Source organism: Salvelinus fontinalis, chromosome 12, assembly GCF_029448725.1.
Source record: "Salvelinus fontinalis isolate EN_2023a chromosome 12, ASM2944872v1, whole genome shotgun sequence".
Classification (NCBI taxonomy): Eukaryota; Metazoa; Chordata; class Actinopteri; order Salmoniformes; family Salmonidae; genus Salvelinus; species Salvelinus fontinalis.
In genome coordinates, this window is record NC_074676.1 from 55,572,484 (window position 1) to 55,595,073 (window position 22,590).

The 22,590-nt window shown below is 41.7% G+C and overlaps 1 protein-coding gene across 6 annotated transcripts in view; it reads right to left on the minus strand.

Annotated features, from left to right (window-relative positions):
• Window positions 1-276: 276 nt before the first annotated feature.
• Window positions 277-22,590, minus strand: part of tp63 (tumor protein p63) — a 125,833-nt gene continuing 103,519 nt past the window's right edge. For 4 of the 6 annotated variants that reach the window (XM_055941130.1, XM_055941129.1, XM_055941133.1 and 1 more), the window contains 4 exons: window positions 6,466-6,674; window positions 5,485-5,629; window positions 4,973-5,066; window positions 277-4,550 (listed from right to left, as the gene is read on the minus strand). In XM_055941130.1, the coding sequence (XP_055797105.1) occupies window positions 4,254-4,550; window positions 4,973-5,066; window positions 5,485-5,629; window positions 6,466-6,674 (745 nt within the window). In that variant the 3' untranslated portion in view covers window positions 277-4,253. The remainder of the gene's footprint in view (window positions 4,551-4,972; window positions 5,067-5,484; window positions 5,630-6,465; window positions 6,675-22,590) is intronic. The other 2 variants (XM_055941132.1, XM_055941131.1) reach the window with 1 other exon arrangement.

Consider the following 22,590-nt stretch of genomic DNA (forward strand, 5'->3'; position numbering starts at 1 on the left):
TGGCCGCACCTCCCCTGGCCACTCAACTAGCACCTCCCCTGGCCGCACCTCCCCTGGCCACACCTCCCCTGGACACAGGGGAAACATAATAAACCTATTGCTTATGTTAATCGTGTCTGTCTTTCTCTCAAAGACCACACAGTGTACACAGGCTGACTTAGTACTGGCAAGAAATGACTATTGTGCTTAATGTAAGGCCACCTGCACTCTTTAGTGTCACTAATGGGGGTGGGGGGGACTGACCCTATGAATATGAAATATTACAAACTCCAACAGCATTTGATAACTTGGGATATTTTATTTTTTTGTTTATCAAAATAAGTACATTGCAACATATTTACAATTCATTTTACAAAAATTGTGGAACAGCAGATGACAGTACCTAGGTTCTGCTTTCAATGTACCAACAGAATGACATACTAGGGGTCATTCATAGCATGTTCATTCAGTGGCTATCACACTTTTTAATATTGAAATTATATAACTATGTTTATGGCAACACTACACAGACCGCTTGTGAGAACAGTGACTTGTGAGACCTCGATGTATTCATTTAAATGAATAGAAAATAACCCAAACCCCTTTTGTACCATAATGGCTTTTAACCATGCACTATTCTAAGCCAAATCCTTTTTTTGTTTTTTTTTTGTAAAAAATACATAACAGCATCTAGTTTTTAGAAAAGAACTCTATACAAATGTATATACAATGATCTCAATAGTTTGGGCCATCAAGTTAATCCGTAACAACAACAAAAAAAAAGTTTACAAAATGTGGTTCCAAAAATCCAACAATACAAATCTCAAGGATCGTTTTGTAATAATAGAGAAATATAGCCCAGTAAATGTTCAACAGACCCACAAAATACAAAAGACTGTACATCGCGTTACAGACGGCAGAACAAGCAGGCAATTAAAATTCGTCCCAAATTGCACCCTATACAGTGTACTACTTTCGACCGTAGGGTGCCATTTTGGACAATATCAAGATCTGTAACGTTATTGATATCACCTCAAGGGTCATGAACGTGTTGAGCTGTTAAATTCAGTTACGTAATGAGTAACGTAAATACTTCAGATAAAAGTTTGTGTGATGATGCATTCTCATTCACGTAGAAATACAGTAAGCAGTCATAAACACGATGGTTTAACCAACACTAGGGTAGCAAAATTACAGTAATTTCCCCAAGAGTTATAAACACGATTTAACTAAAACTATTCCAGTAACTTCCCCCAAGAGTTATAAACACAATGGTTTAACTAACAATAGGGTTGCAAAATCCCCAGGTTTCTGAAAATCCTGGAAGCAGAAGGGTTAACACAGGCGCACAATACAAGGCAATAACTTGTTCTGTGGTAAAAAAAAAAAAAAAATCAACCAATCCAACCAAACAAATTATATAATAACACTTTTCTCTGACACGAAGTAAAAAATATCTTGAAATGTATACAATCAAGACCGGCTTGTGACCAGCAGGTAAAAACAGCAGGCAATCATGACAGTCCAGTCTAGAGCAACAGATCGGGATTCAACCCAAGGCGCGGTAAAGAGCAGAGCATTATACTTTTCATGGTCATTTAGGCTTGAGCCGAACTGTAATGAGTATTTATAAATTTTTTGGCCCGTATTTAACAGTATTTGGTAAAGTACCAATATGACCACTAGAGGCCTCCACTCGCCTGTTATGTGAGGTTACTTCTTCTGGTGGCCTTTGCACTACGGCAGTTGAGAAGTTTGCCATTATCGGTCAACAGCACCGATAAATACATGTATCGGTGTATTTATCGGTGATAAATATATATATATATCTTTATATTGAAGGTAAGCGGGTGGAGAAGCACCATATTCAATTCAGTAATGTTTTCGGAGGTCGTACGTATGTTTTCACAAAACGTATGAAAAGTTCGCTAGCCTACAAGCTAATGTAGCTGGTAGCTCCATAGAAACACTAGCTTCCTTAGTAACGGTCCTTGATCAGCAACATTAGCTTCCCTAGTAACGGTCATTGATCAGCAACGGTGAATGAATGAGACAACTGGCGATCTAGATAATGAAACCAAATTAAACAATGTAACCAGATTACTACTGGTAACCTCCCTGCTACTATTAGCTATCGGGCGTCCGATATTGAGCATCAGCATTTGAGGAAAAATGCTTTGAAATCAATGAAAGCTGCTTCTCTGCCCGTGCTGCGCTTGCTTTGCGTCAATTGTTGACCCACGCATTCATTAGATCATGTGAATTGAAATGCGAAAATAAAAGTTACATTTGGTTGCATATGACCTCGACTATATACACACACCACTGATTATTTTACTAAGTCAAGAAGCTACTACTACTAGCTATATTGGCTAGCTAGGTTCACAATGTAAACTAAAGCAACGTGTATATAGAGGTTTGTTTGGTACAACCACTAGCAACAATGTAACATTTAATTGGACCAAAGCTGTTGTATTTACGCATAATCGGTTAATATGGCAGAGTAGGTGAAAATAGAATAATTTCCCCCCTCGGCTCTCTATACACTGTAGCTGGTAGAATGTCACATTGGCAAAGCAACAGGAAGCTTATCGCGGAGCTGAAGTGTTATATTGATGAATGTACTCAGTGGCCAGTTTGTTAGGTACAGCACCCCGTTCACGAAAATGGTTCGCTCCTACAGACGGTGAGTAACGTGGCTGTGGCTCGGTATATAAAAGCAGGCAGACGGGCATTGAGGCAGTCATGTACTGTTCGATTGAACGTTAGGTCGCTCGTTGTGACTGAGCATGGTATGATCTTTGGTGCCAGGCGCGCCACTTCCAGTATGTCAGAAATGTCCGACCTCCTGGGTGTTTCGTGCATTACAGTATCTAGGCTTTAACGAGAATGGTGCAACAAAACATACAGTCAGCGGCAGACCTGTGGACGAAATGAGAGGTCGAAGGAGAACGACAAGAATCGTGCAGGCTAACAGACAATTAACGACGCAGTACAACAGTGGTGTGCGGAACGCACAACTCGTTGGTCCTTGTCACGGATGGATTTGGCGTGAACCCATCGCCGCCAGTACAGGCTGGTGGTGTGAAGGTATGGAGAATGTGTCCCTGGCACACGTGTAGGTCTCTTGATACCAATTGAGCAACTGTTTGAACACTACACCTTGTATAATCAATTTCCCGAAGAATTCAGGCTGTTCTGGAGGCAAAGGGGTTCTGACCCGGTACTAAATAGGTGTACCTAATAAACTGTCCAATGAGTATCTTGCATTTTGCCATATTTGTGCATTTATAATTGTATATTATTATTATTTATGAAATGGTAGCAGTTGACAGATGTTTGCTAAGTGGGTCAACAGCAGGACAGAAGCAGCTACATTTTTCTATCTTTATTTTGAAGCTCTCATCTGTCTAACGCACTTTGGATTGAATCCTGGTCATACACCTTCTATGGCCCAACAACAACAACAACAACAACAACAAATCCCCCAAAAGGTTTCCTCTCAAGTCATGCTTTAACATTGGAATGGATTATAAAACGTATTAAAACCAATATCAAAGCAAATCACAAAAGCATTTAAGAGCTTTGTCTCAAGAAATTTGATGAAAAAAAAAAAATCAATTATGAAATGTATCTTTTCTAAAAACACAATTTGTCTCATCCTCTAGCTGGCTTTTCAATAAAATAAAATAAGTGCATTTTTATTTGCTATTTAGGATATCTGAACTAAGGACCAGGGTCCGGTTTTCCCGCTTCGCGATGTAACTCGAGTCTTATGACGACGGACTTAGCTGGTCTGAGGCGGGTCGGTAAACAACTTCCAACAATGTTTTTTTTTGGTTCTGCTCCAAAACGAGGGTTCTAACAATGAACTTAGCCTTATTAAGATGCTTTTGAGGAAAACGGACCCAGAGAACTTTTGAAGCAGAGATTTTCTAGTTCTGTACCGTGATACGGGAGTGTGGTTGGTCAACAGGTGTATGACATCAGAAGGGCACAGAGAAAGGGATTCAACAGGTGTATGACGGACAGAGGCGGGGCTTCAACAGGTGTATGACGGACAGAGGCGGGGCTTCAATCCAAGGCCCATTGCCGACAAGCGTACTGCACTCGACTTTTAATGATAATGTGCGCTTGAGCCGACATCCACAGCGTTTACTGTAAAAGGGATCTCTGAACGTCAGGGAAATGGCCTTTTTACAGACCCATTGGTGCAGTGCGCTTGTCAACAGTGCACCTTAGATTGAAATTCCATCCAGAGTGAGAGTTTTTTCCTATTCCCCCTCTTCCTTGATGCGTTGCTGCTTGTTGCGTCGGGAGTCCAGGTCGAAGGAGAAGTCGGACCAGTTGTCACGCGGAGGGAAGGAGATGGTCTGGCGCAGGGTGAAGCGCACGGCGTCGATGACCCGCTCGCCGCGGGCCTCGGAGGACCCTACGCTGACGGTGGAGGCTCCGCTGGAGGTACGTAGGATGTGGGGAGGAGGGGAGAACTCCATGCTCTGCCGGTGCTCCATGATGCCCTTCCAGATGACGTGCTGGAACTCCTGCGGGATCTTCAGCCGGGACAGGTCCTGTGGACGGGGACGACATCACACACTGGGGGTTAGTCTCTTTAGCCTTGTTTAGTCTTCTCTCTCAGGCTAGGCCCAGGGGCCCCAGCAGGCAGCCCAAAAAGACCATTGTCTTACGTCAGATAGCGCGATAAATCCGTCTGCAATGATAGTTCATGGCAACGCTGACGTGTTAGAAGGACACCATCTCCCAGAAGACAATGCTCTCAGGCTAGGCTCAGCGCCAGGCAGCCCCCCCCAAAAAATGAGTAGTTCTGATTGCATACAAAAAATAGACAAGATGACTGCAGATAAAACGTTCCTTTTTCATAAATGTTTTTTTTTCTTGCCTTACACGAAGGCTCAGGCCTCTTGAAGCCAGCTGACCCTTCTCTCTGAGTTTAACCACACAGGTGCGGTGCGTGCGACAGGCAAGGCCTCACCTCCAAGTTATAGTTCTCGATCTGGTAGATGTTGGTCAGGCCCTGTGCTGTGAAACAGTCCAGGCAGGCTGCGCAGCCCAGCCGCAGAAGAAAGCTGGGACACAGAGAAGGAAAAACAGGTTAGTAGTGAAAATAGCACCTTAGCATTCTTGTAATAACTGTGTTAGACAAGAACGTTCAACAATTCAGAGAGCAGGTGCAGACACTCCATTTATTTAGAACCATGTTAGAACGGTTTTGGTGACAAACTATCGCTAGGAGACGCTTTAGAGCCGCGTTGAAATTGTTCTGTCAATATTGCGTCTCGTCCTGACTTTATAGTGCCCACAACTGTCCAAGAGCATCAACAGATGGGTGGTTATCAGTGGTGGCTGGTGCCACTTTAAATCGGAGGACGGACTCATAGTAATGGAATGAATGGAACATTATCAAACAAAGATGGATACTATAAGCCATTACTATGAGTTGTCCTTCCTTCACCAGCCTCCACTGGTGGTTGTTTAGCTAGGTACCTGGAGATGCTGCTGTCCATGGGGTAGGGAGGCGGTGGGGTGCAGTGGGAGCTGGGCACCATGGGTAACTGGGGCTGCAGGATGTGTGCGGGGCTCAGGGCCGACATGTCAGCATTCATAGCCATGTGGCCCATCATCGGAGTCACTAGAGAAACCATAGAGATCATCGTTTTATCTCTATAAAAGGAAGCAATCTACTGTTAGCCAATGTGGCCAATCATCAGAGTCACATAGACTAGTGTGAGTGACTCTTAAAGGGGGCAATTTGACGTTTTTAAAATGTCAAATGTATCTCCAGCACCATGGTTACCATATTTATGTAGATTAGGGGCAGTGAGCATCATAGTGTCACTCCAGAAAACAAGCTTCTGTGAGCAGTACTCTTTAAAGCCACAATCTGTCTTTTCAGCCCTAAGGGATGAGGCTGGACAAATGTAAGAACTCTTAACGTTCTCTGAGATTTGTGTATTATCTACATAAGATAGACGCGGGGGGGGGGGGGGGGGGGGGGCGGCATCTCGACAACAATACAACTTTTCGGTTACTAGTCCAACACTCTTACCGCTAGGCTACGCTGCCGCCCCATTGACCCAGAGCAGGAAGCGTTCTGACAGGGGGCTGAGAATTGTACAGTGGCAACCTACACACCCCTCCCCAGCGCCACTTGTGCCCAGCCTGATACCGTTCTCCTCCCTGACGCGTGTCACACGATCGGCCCAGAGGGGACGTGGTACTGGAGTTGGCGGGACAGGGGAGTTATGACAAGGACCCAGACACAAAGACTGGGAGAAAAACAAGCAGGGGTAGTGGAGGGAGGGAGGACAGGGGCCTAGACGGGACAGGGGCCTAGACGGGACAGGGGCCTAGACGGGACAGGGGCCTAGACGGGACAGGGGCCTAGACGGGACAGGGGCCTAGACAGATCAAGCCAGACAGGGGGAGCAGAATCTCTCTATACAAAGGGGTAAGGCACACACTTACTGTCAGTCAGGCCTTGGACCATGGAGGAGGGGGTGAGGGTGTTGCGTTGCTGGGGGTTGATGAGTTGGCTGACGGAGGGCAGCTTGTTGACCTTGCCGTGGGGGGGGGGAGGGGAGCTGGAGCCATACTGGGGCTGGGGGGCCATGGCGCTCCTGGGGCAGGAGAGAGGAGGGTACAGGCCGTTACTCTCATCGCCCCAGAGATCCCATCTTTAACGACAAAGGGTTAACCTGCCTGTTAGTTACATACAGTGGTAAACAACATGTAAGTTTTACTGTTCAGTATAGTTAACATTGATGAGGTTAGGTAATCATTTTTGACAGATTGTGTAGCTAATGTTATTCTCAAATATGAATCTCTTGCACGCCAATGGTGTTTTCAACATTATCGCAAATGATTAAATTGAAGCACGCCACAGAAACTCAAAGCATCTCTCTATGACTATAAAGTGTATGCGTCATCTAACAGTATGTGTATAGGTTCAAATCAGATCAGCGTTAACCGTCGATAGCAGACGTTTTGGTATTGGAGCTGTCAAATCGGTGAGCAGCTGCTCTTGCGATTGTCACGAAGCCACGGCCGCCCCACTCTCCTTCAAGACCATATACTAATAATGAAGCTCAGATTAAACATCATCCATCATCCTAATGGAGGAGTAGATTACATCTATCATCCTAATGAGATGACATCTATCATCTATCATCCTAATGTAGGAGTAGATTACATCTATCATCCTAATGGAGGTGTAGATTACATCTATCATCCTAATGGAGGTGTAGATTACATCTATCATCCTAATGGAGGAGTAGATTACATCTATCATCCTAATGGAGGTGTAGATTACATCTATCATCTATCATCCTAATGGAGGAGTAGATTACATCTATCATCCTAATGGAGGAGTAGATTACATCTATCATCTATCATCCTAATGGAGGAGTAGATTACATCTATCATCTATCATCCTAATGGAGGTGTAGATTACATCTATCATCCTAATGGAGGAGTAGATTACATCTATCATCTATCATCCTAATGGAGGTGTAGATTACATCTATCATCCTAATGGAGGAGTAGATTACATCTATCATCTATCATCTATCATCCTAATGGAGGAGTAGATTACATCTATCATCCTAATGGAGGTGTAGATTACATCTATCATCTATCATCCTAATGGAGGAGTAGATTACATCTATCATCCTAATGGAGGAGTAGATTACATCTATCATCTATCATCCTAATGGAGGAGTAGATTACATCTATCATCTATCATCCTAATGGAGGTGTAGATTACATCTATCATCCTAATGGAGGAGTAGATTACATCTATCATCTATCATCCTAATGGAGGTGTAGATTACATCTATCATCCTAATGGAGGAGTAGATTACATCTATCATCCTAATGGAGGTGTAGATTACATCTATCATCCTAATGGAGGAGTAGATTACATCTATCATCCTAATGGAGGTGTAGATTACATCTATCATCCTAATGGAGGTGTAGATTACATCTATCATCCTAATGGAGGAGTAGATTACATCTATCATCCTAATGAGATGACATCTATCATCTATCATCCTAATGTAGGAGTAGATTACATCTATCATCCTAATGGAGGAGTAGATTACATCTATCATCCTAATGGAGGAGTAGATTACATCTATCATCTATCATCCTAATGGAGGAGTAGATTACATCTATCATCTATCATCCTAATGGAGGTGTAGATTACATCTATCATCCTAATGGAGGAGTAGATTACATCTATCATCCTAATGGAGGTGTAGATTACATCTATCATCCTAATGGAGGTGTAGATTACATCTATCATCTATCATCCTAATGGAGGAGTAGATTACATCTATCATCCTAATGGAGGAGTAGATTACATCTATCATCTATCATCCTAATGGAGGAGTAGATTACATCTATCATCCTAATGGAGGAGTAGATTACATCTATCATCTATCATCCTAATGGAGGTGTAGATTACATCTATCATCCTAATGGAGGTGTAGATTACATCTATCATCCTAATGGAGGTGTAGATTACATCTATCATCCTAATGGAGGTGTAGATTACATCTATCATCTATCATCCTAATGGAGGTGTAGATTACATCTATCATCCTAATGTAGGAGTAGATTACATCTATCATCTATCATCCTAATGGAGGTGTAGATTACATCTATCATCCTAATGGAGGAGTAGATTACATCTATCATCCTAATGGAGGAGTAGATTACATCTATCATCTATCATCCTAATGGAGGTGTAGATTACATCTATCATCCTAATGTAGGAGTAGATTACATCTATCATCCTAATGGAGGAGTAGATTACATCTATCATCCTAATGGAGGAGTAGATTACATCTATCATCCTAATGGAGGAGTAGATTACATCTATCATCCTAATGGAGGAGTAGATTACATCTATCATCTATCATCCTAATGGAGGAGTAGATTACATCTATCATCCTAATGGAGGAGTAGATTACATCTATCATCCTAATGGAGGAGTAGATTACATCTATCATCCTAATGAGATGACATCTATCATCTATCATCCTAATGGAGGAGTAGATTACATCTATCATCCTAATGAGATGACATCTATCATCTATCATCCTAATGGAGGAGTAGATTACATCTATCATCCTAATGGAGGTGTAGATTACATCTATCATCCTAATGGAGGAGTAGATTACATCTATCATCTATCATCCTAACGGAGGAGTAGATTACATCTATCATCCTAATGGAGGAGTAGATTACATCTATCATCTATCATCCTAATGGAGGAGTAGATTACATCTATCATCCTAATGGAGGAGTAGATTACATCTATCATCCTAATGGAGGAGTAGATTACATCTATCATCCTAATGGAGGAGTAGATTACATCTATCATCTATCATCCTAATGGAGGAGTAGATTACATCTATCATCCTAATGGAGGTGTAGATTACATCTATCATCCTAATGGAGGAGTAGATTACATCTATCATCCTAATGGAGGTGTAGATTACATCTATCATCTATCATCCTAATGGAGGAGTAGATTACATCTATCATCCTAATGGAGGTGTAGATTACATCTATCATCCTAATGGAGGAGTAGATTACATCTATCATCCTAACGGAGGTGACATCTATCATCCTAATGGAGGAGTAGATTACATCTATCATCCTAATGGAGGAGTAGATTACATCTATCATCCTAATGGAGCAGTAGATTACATCTATCATCTATCATCCGAATGGAGGAGTAGATTACATCTATCATCCTAATGGAGGAGTAGATTACATCTATCATCTATCATCCTAATGGAGGAGTAGATTACATCTATCATCCTAATGGAGGAGTAGATTACATCTATCATCCTAATGGAGGAGTAGATTACATCTATCATCCTAATGGAGGAGTAGATTACATCTATCATCTATCATCCTAATGGAGGAGTAGATTACATCTGTCATCCTAATGGAGGAGTAGATTACATCTGTCATCCTAATGTAGGAGTAGATTACATCTATCATCCTAATGTAGGAGTAGATTACATCTATCATCCTAATGGAGGAGTAGATTACATCTATCATCCTAATGGAGGAGTAGATTACATCTATCATCTATCATCCTAATGGAGGAGTAGATTACATCTATCATCCTAATGGAGGAGTAGATTACATCTATCATCTATCATCCTAATGGAGGAGTAGATTACATCTATCATCCTAATGGAGGAGTAGATTACATCTATCATCTATCATCCTAATGGAGGAGTAGATTACATCTATCATCCTAATGGAGGAGTAGATTACATCTATCATCCTAATGGAGGAGTAGATTACATCTATCATCCTAATGGAGGTGTAGATTACATCTATCATCCTAATGGAGGAGTAGATTACATCTATCATCCTAATGGAGGAGTAGATTACATCTATCATCCTAATGGTGGAGTAGATTACATCTATCATCCTAATGGAGGAGTAGATTACATCTATCATCCTAATGGAGGAGTAGATTACATCTATCATCCTAATGGAGGTGTAGATTACATCTATCATCCTAATGGAGGAGTAGATTACATCTATCATCCTAATGGAGGAGTAGATTACATCTATCATCCTAATGGAGGAGTAGATTACATCTATCATCTATCATCCTAATGGAGGAGTAGATTACATCTATCATCTATCATCCTAATGGAGGAGTAGATTACATCTATCATCCTAATGGAGCAGTAGATTACATCTATCATCCTAATGGAGGAGTAGATTACATCTATCATCCTAATGGAGGAGTAGATTACATCTATCATCCTAATGGAGGAGTAGATTACATCTATCATCCTAATGGAGGAGTAGATTACATCTATCATCCTAATGGAGGAGTAGATTACATCTATCATCCTAATGGAGGAGTAGATTACATCTATCATCCTAATGGAGGAGTAGATTACATCTATCATCTATCATCCTAATGGAGGAGTAGATTACATCTATCATCCTAATGGAGGTGTAGATTACATCTATCATCCTAATGGAGGAGTAGATTACATCTATCATCCTAATGGAGGTGTAGATTACATCTATCATCCTAATGGAGGAGTAGATTACATCTATCATCCTAATGGAGGAGTAGATTACATCTATCATCTATCATCCTAATGGAGGAGTAGATTACATCTATCATCCTAATGGAGGAGTAGATTACATCTATCATCCTAATGGAGGAGTAGATTACATCTATCATCCTAATGGAGGAGTAGATTACATCTATCATCCTAATGGAGGAGTAGATTACATCTATCATCCTAATGGAGGAGTAGATTACATCTATCATCCTAATGGAGGAGTAGATTACATCTATTATCTATCATCCTAATGGAGGAGTAGATTACATCTATCATCCTAATGGAGGAGTAGATTACATCTATCATCCTAATGGAGGAGTAGATTACATCTATCATCTATCATCCTAATGGAGGAGTAGATTACATCTATCATCCTAATGGAGGAGTAGATTACATCTATCATCTATCATCCTAATGGAGGAGTAGATTACATCTATCATCCTAATGGAGGAGTAGATTACATCTATCATCCTAATGGAGGAGTAGATTACATCTATTATCTATCATCCTAATGGAGGAGTAGATTACATCTATCATCCTAATGGAGGAGTAGATTACATCTATCATCCTAATGGAGGAGTAGATTACATCTATCATCCTAATGGAGGAGTAGATTACATCTATCATCTATCATCCTAATGGAGGAGTAGATTACATCTATCATCCTAATGGAGGAGTAGATTACATCTATCATCTATCATCCTAATGGAGGAGTAGATTACATCTATCATCCTAATGGAGGAGTAGATTACATCTATCATCTATCATCCTAATGGAGGAGTAGATTACATCTATCATCCTAATGGAGGAGTAGATTACATCTATCATCCTAATGGAGGAGTAGATTACATCTATCATCCTAATGGAGGTGTAGATTACATCTATCATCTATCATCCTAATGGAGGAGTAGATTACATCTATCATCCTAATGGAGGTGTAGATTACATCTATCATCCTAATGGAGGAGTAGATTACATCTATCATCCTAATGGAGGAGTAGATAACATCTATCATCCTAATGGAGGAGTAGATAACATCTATCATCCTAATGGAGGAGTAGATTACATCTATCATCCTAATGGAGGAGTAGATAACATCTATCATCCTAATGGAGGAGTAGATTACATCTATCATCTATCATCCTAATGGAGGAGTAGATTACATCTATCATCCTAATGGAGGAATAGATTACATCTATCATCCTAATGGAGGAGCAGATTACATCTATCATCCTAATGGAGGTGTAGATTACATCTATCATCTATCATCCTAATGGAGGAGTAGATTACATCTATCATCCTAATGGAGGAGTAGATTACATCTATCATCTATCATCCTAATGGAGGAGTAGATTACATCTATCATCCTAATGGAGGTGTAGATTACATCTATCATCTATCATCCTAATGGAGGAGTAGATTACATCTATCATCCTAATGGAGGAGTAGATTACATCTATCATCCTAATGGAGGTGTAGATTACATCTATCATCCTAATGGAGGAGTAGATTACATCTATCATCCTAATGGAGGAGTAGATTACATCTATCATCCTAATGGAGGAGTAGATTACATCTATCATCCTAATGGAGGAGTAGATTACATCTATCATCCTAATGGAGGAGTAGATTACATCTATCATCTATCATCCTAATGGAGGAGTAGATTACATCTATCATCCTAATGGAGGAGTAGATTACATCTATCATCCTAATGGAGGAGTAGATTACATCTATCATCTATCATCCTAATGGAGGAGTAGATTACATCTATCATCCTAATGGAGGAGTAGATTACATCTATCATCCTAATGGAGGAGTAGATTACATCTATCATCCTAATGGAGGTGTAGATTACATCTATCATCCTAATGGAGGAGTAGATTACATCTATCATCCTAATGGAGGAGTAGATTACATCTATCATCTATCATCCTAATGGAGGAGTAGATTACATCTATCATCCTAATAGAGGAGTAGATTACATCTATCATCTATCATCCTAATGGAGGAGTAGATTACATCTATCATCCTAATGGAGGAGTAGATTACATCTATCATCTATCATCCTAATGGAGGAGTAGATTACATCTATCATCCTAATGGAGGAGTAGATTACATCTATCATCTATCATCCTAATGGAGGAGTAGATTACATCTATCATCTATCATCCTAATGGAGGAGTAGATTACATCTATCATCCTAATGGAGGAGTAGATTACATCTATCATCCTAATGGAGGAGTAGATTACATCTATCATCTATCATCCTAATGGAGGAGTAGATTACATCTATCATCCTAATGGAGGTGTAGATTACATCTATCATCCTAATGGAGGTGTAGATTACATCTATCATCCTAATGGAGGAGTAGATTACATCTATCATCCTAATGGAGGTGTAGATTACATCTATCATCCTAATGGAGGAGTAGATTACATCTATCATCCTAATGGAGGAGTAGATTACATCTATCATCCTAATGGAGGTGTAGATTACATCTATCATCTATCATCCTAATGGAGGTGTAGATTACATCTATCATCCTAATGGAGGTGTAGATTACATCTATCATCCTAATGGAGGTGTAGATTACATCTATCATCCTAATGGAGGTGTAGATTACATCTATCATCCTAATGGAGGAGTAGATTACATCTATCATCTATCATCCTAATGGAGGAGTAGATTACATCTATCATCCTAATGGAGGTGTAGATTACATCTATCATCCTAATGGAGGAGTAGATTACATCTATCATCCTAATGGAGGAGTAGATTACATCTATCATCCTAATGGAGGAGTAGATTACATCTATCATCCTAATGGAGGAGTAGATTACATCTATCATCCTAATGGAGGTGTAGATTACATCTATCATCCTAATGGTGGAGTAGATTACATCTATCATCCTAATGGAGGAGTAGATTACATCTATCATCCTAATGGAGGAGTAGATTACATCTATCATCCTAATGGAGGAGTAGATTACATCTATCATCCTAATGGAGGAGTAGATTACATCTATCATCCTAATGGAGGAGTAGATTACATCTATCATCCTAATGGAGGAGTAGATTACATCTATCATCTATCATCCTAATGGAGGAGTAGATTACATCTATCATCCTAATGGAGGAGTAGATTACATCTATCATCTATCATCCTAATGGAGGAGTAGATTACATCTATCATCCTAATGGAGGTGTAGATTACATCTATCATCCTAATGGAGGAGTAGATTACATCTATCATCCTAATGGAGGAGTAGATTACATCTATCATCCTAATGGAGGAGTAGATTACATCTATCATCCTAATGGAGGAGTAGATTACATCTATCATCCTAATGGAGGAGTAGATTACATCTATCATCCTAATGGAGGAGTAGATTACATCTATCATCCTAATGGAGGAGTAGATTACATCTATCATCCTAATGGAGGAGTAGATTACATCTATCATCCTAATGGAGGTGTAGATTACATCTATCATCCTAATGGAGGAGTAGATTACATCTATCATCCTAATGGAGGAGTAGATTACATCTATCATCCTAATGGAGGAGTAGATTACATCTATCATCCTAATGGAGGAGTAGATTACATCTATCATCCTAATGGAGGAGTAGATTACATCTATCATCCTAATGGTGGAGTAGATTACATCTATCATCTATCATCCTAATGGAGGAGTAGATTACATCTATCATCTATCATCCTAATGGAGTAGATTACATCTATCATCCTAATGGAGGAGTAGATTACATCTATCATCCTAATGGTGGAGTAGATTACATCTATCATCCTAATGGAGGAGTAGATTACATCTATCATCCTAATGGAGGAGTAGATTACATCTATCATCTATCATCCTAATGGTGGAGTAGATTACATCTATCATCCTAATGGTGGAGTAGATTACATCTATCATCCTAATGGAGGAGTAGATTACATCTATCATCCTAATGGAGGAGTAGATTACATCTATCATCCTAATGGAGGAGTAGATTACATCTATCATCCTAATGGAGGAGTAGATTACATCTATCATCCTAATGGAGGAGTAGATTACATCTATCATCCTAATGGAGGAGTAGATTACATCTATCATCCTAATGGAGGAGTAGATTACATCTATCATCCTAATGGAGGAGTAGATTACATCTATCATCCTAATGGAGGTGTAGATTACATCTATCATCTATCATCCTAATGGAGGAGTAGATTACATCTATCATCTATCATCCTAATGGAGGAGTAGATTACATCTATCATCTATCATCCTAATGGAGGAGTAGATTACATCTATCATCTATCATCCTAATGGAGGAGTAGATTACATCTATCATCTATCATCCTAATGGAGGAGTAGATTACATCTATCATCCTAATGAGATGACATCTATCATCCTAATGGAGGAGTAGATTACATCTATCATCCTAATGGAGGAGTAGATTACATCTATCATCTATCATCCTAATGGAGGAGTAGATTACATCTATCATCCTAACGGAGGTGACATCTCACATTCCTGTGTTCCAATTTATAAACATGGCTGCATGGGATTTCTGTTACTGCAATTCCGTGCAGCCAATGGCAATGTCCGCTTTAGGTATAACGCCAGGAGGCGCTTGTGGATTCGACAGCTCTTAACGCAGTTCCACCGGCGACACCGTCAGAATGTCGGATAAAGCTGATCTGATTGAATAGAGCCTCTAGTGGAATCATGTGCTTGAGCTGAGGGCTCCTTGTTTTTGCAGATGTGGAGATGTAAGAGGAAAAATGACAAGGGAAATCAAAGCAGAAAATACATTTATTGAGTTCTGACAGACCCAACTGCAACAGCCCATGTATCAAAAACAATCTGTTTCAAACAGTCAATAGAAAGTTCTCCATAGAATCTGCTCTCTGTACATAAAGGCATATGTTTGTCATGTATCTGTTAATCCTAAATATCTTTCAGAAAATTTAAAGAAAAAAAAAACAAACAAACAAACTGTCCGGCAGTGACTTTATACAACATGGCATGATATTCATGATATTCTACCTAGGACTGCCACAGGGCTCTACCTAGGACTGCCACAGGGCTCTACCTAGGACTGCCACAGGGCTCTACCTAGGACTGCCACAGGGCTCTACCTAGGACTGCCACAGGGCTCTACCTAGGACTGCCACAGGGCTCTACCTAGGACTGCCACAGGGCTCTACCTAGGACTGCCACAGGGCTCTACCTAGGACTGCCACAGGGCTCTACCTAGGACTGCCACAGGGCTCTACCTAGGACTGCCACAGGGCTCTACCTAGGACTGCCACAGGGCTCTGGTTAAAAAATAGTCATTATATGGACAATAGAGTGTGACGGGGAAAACACTGTTAGGTTTGAGTCCAGCTCCAAAGACAAAACAACAAGCTCAATCAATAGACACGTGACGTCTTGTAGAAAAACACTAGTGCTTGGTTCCTGACCAGCCCCAGCCAATAGGAGGAGAGGTCAGCCGAGAGGCGGATACTATGCAATGTGTTCTGATTGCAATACAAGTAGAACTGTGTCTCTGTCCATAACTCAATTACTAACTTCATTTTTTTATTTTTTTTACCATAAACAACACAAACTTAAAAAGCAACAAAGACATGAATGGTGCTTTAAACAAAGGATGTAGGCTATGTGTTGTATAGCTTAATCGCTGACCATAGGGGTCCCGTGTGACACAGGCGGTAGAGCATGGTGGTTGCAACACCAGGGTTGTGGGTTCAATTCCCGCAGTGGGACCAGTATGAAAAGAGAAAAAAAGTATGTAACTGTATGCACTAAGTGGCTCTGGATAAGAGCGACTGCTAAATGACTCTCAATGTAAAACAATTTTAATGAAACAAACTGAATTTTGAATAACTCAAGCGCCCTCTGCTGTTTGAGACTGGTGTTGCCACACACAGCTACAAAGTTTATTATTTAAAAATGTAAAAAAAAGAAATCTGACATGCAAAAACATCTTAATATCTGACTTTTGAATGTGACAGCATCTTATCAGTAGACTGGTATGCAGAGTACTCGCCAGACAGACTAAAAGTTGTAACATATTATGTGTTACGTAAGTAATGAATAGGAGAAAAAAAAAAACGTTTTATTTCATGAACATGAAGCACCAACAGACTGTTTATCTGTTTATTTAACTCTGTTTAGAGAATGTGAGAGTTTCAATAGCGGCACAATCTCAGAGCAGGAACCCAGAGACCGAGGAGAGCGGGAGGGAGGGGGAGAAAGCGAGAGAGAGGTAGAAATAGAGGGAGGGAGGAGAGAGATTATTAGAAAGAGTCCAGAAAGAGGGAGAGGGAGCGAGATAGATGAGGTGAAAGAGGAGCCCCTAGTCTGATTGTGGCTGAGGTTTTAGGGGCGAGGAAACTGGAGGGAGTAGGGAACTGAAGGGAGGAGGGAGGAGGAAACTGAAGGGAGGAGGAATGTGAGGATGAGGAGAGTCTCAGGAGGTACTGCATCGTCTCCTCTGCTCTGCTGCTAGGGGTTCCAGGAGCTCTGAACGTAGCCGGGCTTTAAGCAGACTGCAGACAGGAACCAGAGAAGAAAGAGAGAAGAAGAAAGTAAGGGCTCACTTTAGGAGAGTAGGAAACAGGAAACAGAGAAATAAACCAGTAGAAAGTCAAAAGTTGAGAGGAGAGAGTAACAAAATAGAGAAACAGAGCCATTTGGAAACATAGTATTGAAGAAGAAAATTAAGGATGGCCATTTCAGTGCCGTGTGGCTATTTCAGTGCCGTGTGGCCATTTCAGTGCCGTGTGGCCATTTCAGTGCCGTGTGGCCATTTCAGTGCCGTGTGGCTATTTCAGTGCCGTGTGGCTATTTCAGTGCCGTGTGGCCATTTCAGTGCCGTGTGGCTATTTCAGTGCCGTGTGGCCATTTCAGTGCCGTGTGTGGTAACATTAACTTCCAGAAGAGGGCACTATTAGACAGCAATAGTAGCATAAATCGGGAGACTCTGGACTTGACTGTCCATAGAGTAAAATCAAAACCAAAACACACCTTCTGGCAGGATTTTTTATTTGATAATGCTGTGACGAACAACACTACTGGGGTTAGGACTAATAGAGGTGAAAGGTCATGGAGAAGAGAGTGAAGCAACAGGATCAGAATAAAGCGCAGTGTGCAGAGAAGAGGCATGAGGTTCTGATTTAGAGAACAATCTAGAACACAGTCCAGTCAACTATGCTACAAACTACAGGTTTTCAGTCTAGAGTAAATACAGCTGTTCTTGACCAGTTTGTTGAGTTTGAAGATGTTCCCCAAAACATCAATAGTGTAAAGTATAGTGTAGGCTAAATACTGTTCTTATGAAATTAACCAGCATATAAAACCACTGGGCCCTGCCCTCCAGTGTGTCATACATGCTGCACTGCCACATCCAGCCACACTGTGGATGGGGGCGCCAGAGTGCAGGACGACAGCACCCAAACTAACAGTAAACCTAAAATGGGCTACGCCTAAAACTGGCTTTTCAAACCAGGATTTTTTTTTTTTTTTTTTAAAGCAAATGTAAGCATTATGTCAGAGTCTGACAGTTTTCTAAATGAGAAACGATAACAAAAGCAGTAATTATCATAGGGCGTCAAAGAAAGCAGCACACTATTTAAAACTATAATTTACAAATAACCGCCTTTTTCTCCCCAGCCCTTAAACTGAATGGGCGAGGACTGAGGGCAGGGGCGGACTGGCCATCTGGCATTTCAGACAACTGCTAGATGTGCTAGTCCATTTTTAGCCCAGTGGGCCAGTCTAACTTGTTGTTGTTGTTTTTTGTGCAAAATGATCATTATCTGGTTAATAAAATGGGGCCGGTGTGGGGGCCTTGAGGGCAAAAAAAATTGTTCCTGCGTGTTAGAAATGCCAGGGCAGATTTCTGGTCCCAGTCCGCCCCTCAATGAGGGCAGCATTTGTGTATGAGAGTGTATGAAAACAGTCAAGCCAATTACTGGGACTGACTGGATAAGGGATTTGGAAACGGCTGTTGTTGTGCAAACCTGGCAGAGCACCTAAAGGCGTTTCCATCAGTCTATTGAGGCTTGTAAAAACAGAGCGCAGGTTCTGATGCTCAGGCTTGTAAAAACAGAGCGTAGGTTCTGATGCTCAGGCTTGTAAAACAGAGCGTAGGTTCTGATGCTCAGGCTTGTAAAAACAGAGCGTAGGTTCTGATGCTCAGGCTTGTAAAACAGAGCGTAGGTTCTGATGCTCAGGCTTGTAAAACAGAGCGTAGGTTCTGATGCTCAGGCTTGTAAAAACAGAGCGTAGGTTCTGATGCTCAGGCTTGTAAAAACAGAGCGTAGGTTCTGATGCTCAGGCTTGTAAAACAGAGCGTAGGTTCTGATGCTCAGGCTTGTAAAAACAGAGCGTAGGTTCTGATGCTCAGGCTTGTAAAAACAGAGCGTAGGTTCTGATGCTCAGGCTTGTAAAACAGAGCGCAGGTTCTGATGCTCAGGCTTGTAAAAACAGAGCGTAGGTTCTGATGCTCAGGCTTGTAAAAACAGAGCGTAGGTTCTGATGCTCAGGCTTGTAAAACAGAGCGTAGGTTCTGTTGCTCAGGCTTGTAAAACAGAGCGTAGGTTCTGTTGCTCAGGCTTGTAAAACAGAGCGTAGGTTCTGTTGCTCAGGCTTGTAAAACAGAGCGTAGGTTCTGTTGCTCAGGCTTGTAAAACAGAGCGTAGGTTCTGATGCTCAGGCTTGTAAAACAGAGCGCAGGTTCTGATGCTCAGGCTTGTAAAACAGAGCGTAGGTTCTGTTGCTCAGGCTTGTAAAACAGAGCGTAGGTTCTGATGCTCAGGCTTGTAAAACAGAGCGTAGGTTCTGATGCTCAGGCTTGTAAAACAGAGCGCAGGTTCTGATGCTCAGGCTTGTAAAACAGAGCGTAGGTTCTGTTGCTCAGGCTTGTAAAACAGAGCGTAGGTTCTGATGCTCAGGCTTGTAAAACAGAGCGCAGCTTCTGATGCTCAGGCTTGTAAAACAGAGCGCAGGTTCTGATGCTCAGGCTTGTAAAACAGAGCGTAGGTTCTGATGCTCAGGCTTGTAAAACAGAGCGTAGGTTCTGTTGCTCAGGCTTGTAAAACAAAGCGTAGGTTCTGTTGCTCAGGCTTGTAAAACAGAGCGTAGGTTCTGTTGCTCAGGCTTGTAAAACAGAGCGTAGGTTCTGATGCTCAGGCTTGTAAAACAGAGCGCAGGTTCTGATGCTCAGGCTTGTAAAACAGAGCGTAGGTTCTGATGCTCAGGCTTGTAAAACAGAGCGCAGGTTCTGATGCTCAGGCTTGTAAAACAGAGCGCAGGTTCTGATGCTCAGGCTTGTAAAACAGAGCGTAGGTTCTGTTGCTCAGGCTTGTAAAACAGAGCGCAGGTTCTGATGCTCAGGCTTGTAAAACAGAGCGTAGGTTCTGTTGCTCAGGCTTGTAAAACAGAGCGCAGGTTCTGATGCTCAGGCTTGTAAAACAGAGCGCAGGTTCTGATGCTCAGGCTTGTAAAACAGAGCGCAGGTTCTGATGCTCAGGCTTGTAAAACAGAGCGTAGGTTCTGTTGCTCAGGCTTGTAAAACAGAGCGCAGGTTCTGATGCTCAGGCTTGTAAAACAGAGCGCAGGTTCTGATGCTCAGGCTTGTAAAACAGAGCGCAGGTTCTGTTGCTCAGGCTTGTAAAACAGAGCGCAGGTTCTGATGCTCAGGCTTGTAAAACAGAGCGTAGGTTCTGTTGCTCAGGCTTGTAAAACAGAGCGCAGGTTCTGATGCTCAGGCTTGTAAAACAGAGCGCAGGTTCTGATGCTCAGGCTTGTAAAACAGAGCGTAGGTTCTGTTGCTCAGGCTTGTAAAACAGAGCGCAGGTTCTGATGCTCAGGCTTGGGTAACATCTCATCAGAGACGAAACCCAGCTCTATATCACACAAACCTCTGAGAAGCAAATGCAACTTGTAGACATCTTCTGATAAAATGTAGTGAGTGAGTGACCCAAAAAGCAAAAAATGTTCACCTGTCAAAACAGCCATCGACCTTAAGCCTTATCCAAATAGTCATCACGTTGATGTGTTCACTCAGCTCAAACATCATTAGTACTCAATGTTACACAACTCGACATCTCAATAACAGGCTATATATTCCACCAAAACAAGCGATCACGCTCAAATCAGGGTGGTGTTGAATCCAAAACAAAAAGTAAAACTAACATTTCACCACTTCGAGTGCTTTCCCTTGAATAAGCTTCATATGCTGCAGTGCACAGTCCTTTTAATTCATGGGCAAACTAGTCAATCAAGTTCGAATGTCAACCGTAAAGCACGCAGAAGGTTAAGAGACGAAACAAGGAACCAGAGGTTAAGCTGAGGGTTGGAACGGGACCTTGTTACCAGCTTAGTGGTGGTCACACTAGTGTTGTAAGCCTTGTGGAGTCTAGCTCAGTGGTTTCAGTAATACTTTATCTAATGGACCGGTCCGACAGAGGGTAGTACAGTAATCCTTTATCTAATGGACCGGTCCGATAGAGGGTAGTACAGTAATCCTTTATCTAATGGACCGGTCCGACAGAGGGTAGTACAGTAATCCTTTATCTAATGGACCGGTCCGACAGAGGGTAGTACAGTAATCCTTTCTCTAATGGACCGGTCCGATAAAGGATTACTGTACTACCCTCTATCTAATAGACCGGTCCGACAGAGGGTAGTACAGTAATCCTTTATCTAATGGACCGGTCCGACAGAGGGTAGTACAGTAATCCTTTATCTAATGGACCGGTCCGACAGAGGGTAGTACAGTAATCCTTTATCTAATGGACCGGTCCGACAGAGGGTAGTACAGTAATCCTTTATCTAATGGACCGGTCCGACAGAGGGTAGTACAGTAATCCTTTATCTAATGGACCGGTCCGACAGAGGGTAGTACAGTAATCCTTTATCTAATGGACCGGTCCGACAGAGGGTAGTACAGTAATCCTTTATCTAATGGACCGGTCCGACAGAGGGTAATCCTTTATCTAATGGACCGGTCCGACAGAGGGCAGTACGGTAATCCTTTATCTAATGGACCGGTCCGACAGAGGGTAATCCTTTATCTAATGGACCGGTCCGACAGAGGGTAGTACAGTAATCCTTTATCTAATGGACCGGTCCGACAGAGGGTAATCCTTTATCTAATGGACCGGTCCGACAGAGGGTAGTACAGTAATCCTTTATCTAATGGACCGGTCCGACAGAGGGTAGTACAGTAATCCTTTATCTAATGGACCGGTCCGACAGAGGGTAGTACAGTAATCCTTTATCTAATGGACCGGTCTGACAGAGGGTAGTACAGTAATCCTTTCTCTAATGGACCGGTCTGACAGAGGGTAGTACAGTAATCCTTTCTCTAATGGACCGGTCCGACAGAGGGTAATCCTTTATCTAATGGACCGGTCCGACAGAGGGTAGTACAGTAATCCTTTATCTAATGGACCGGTCC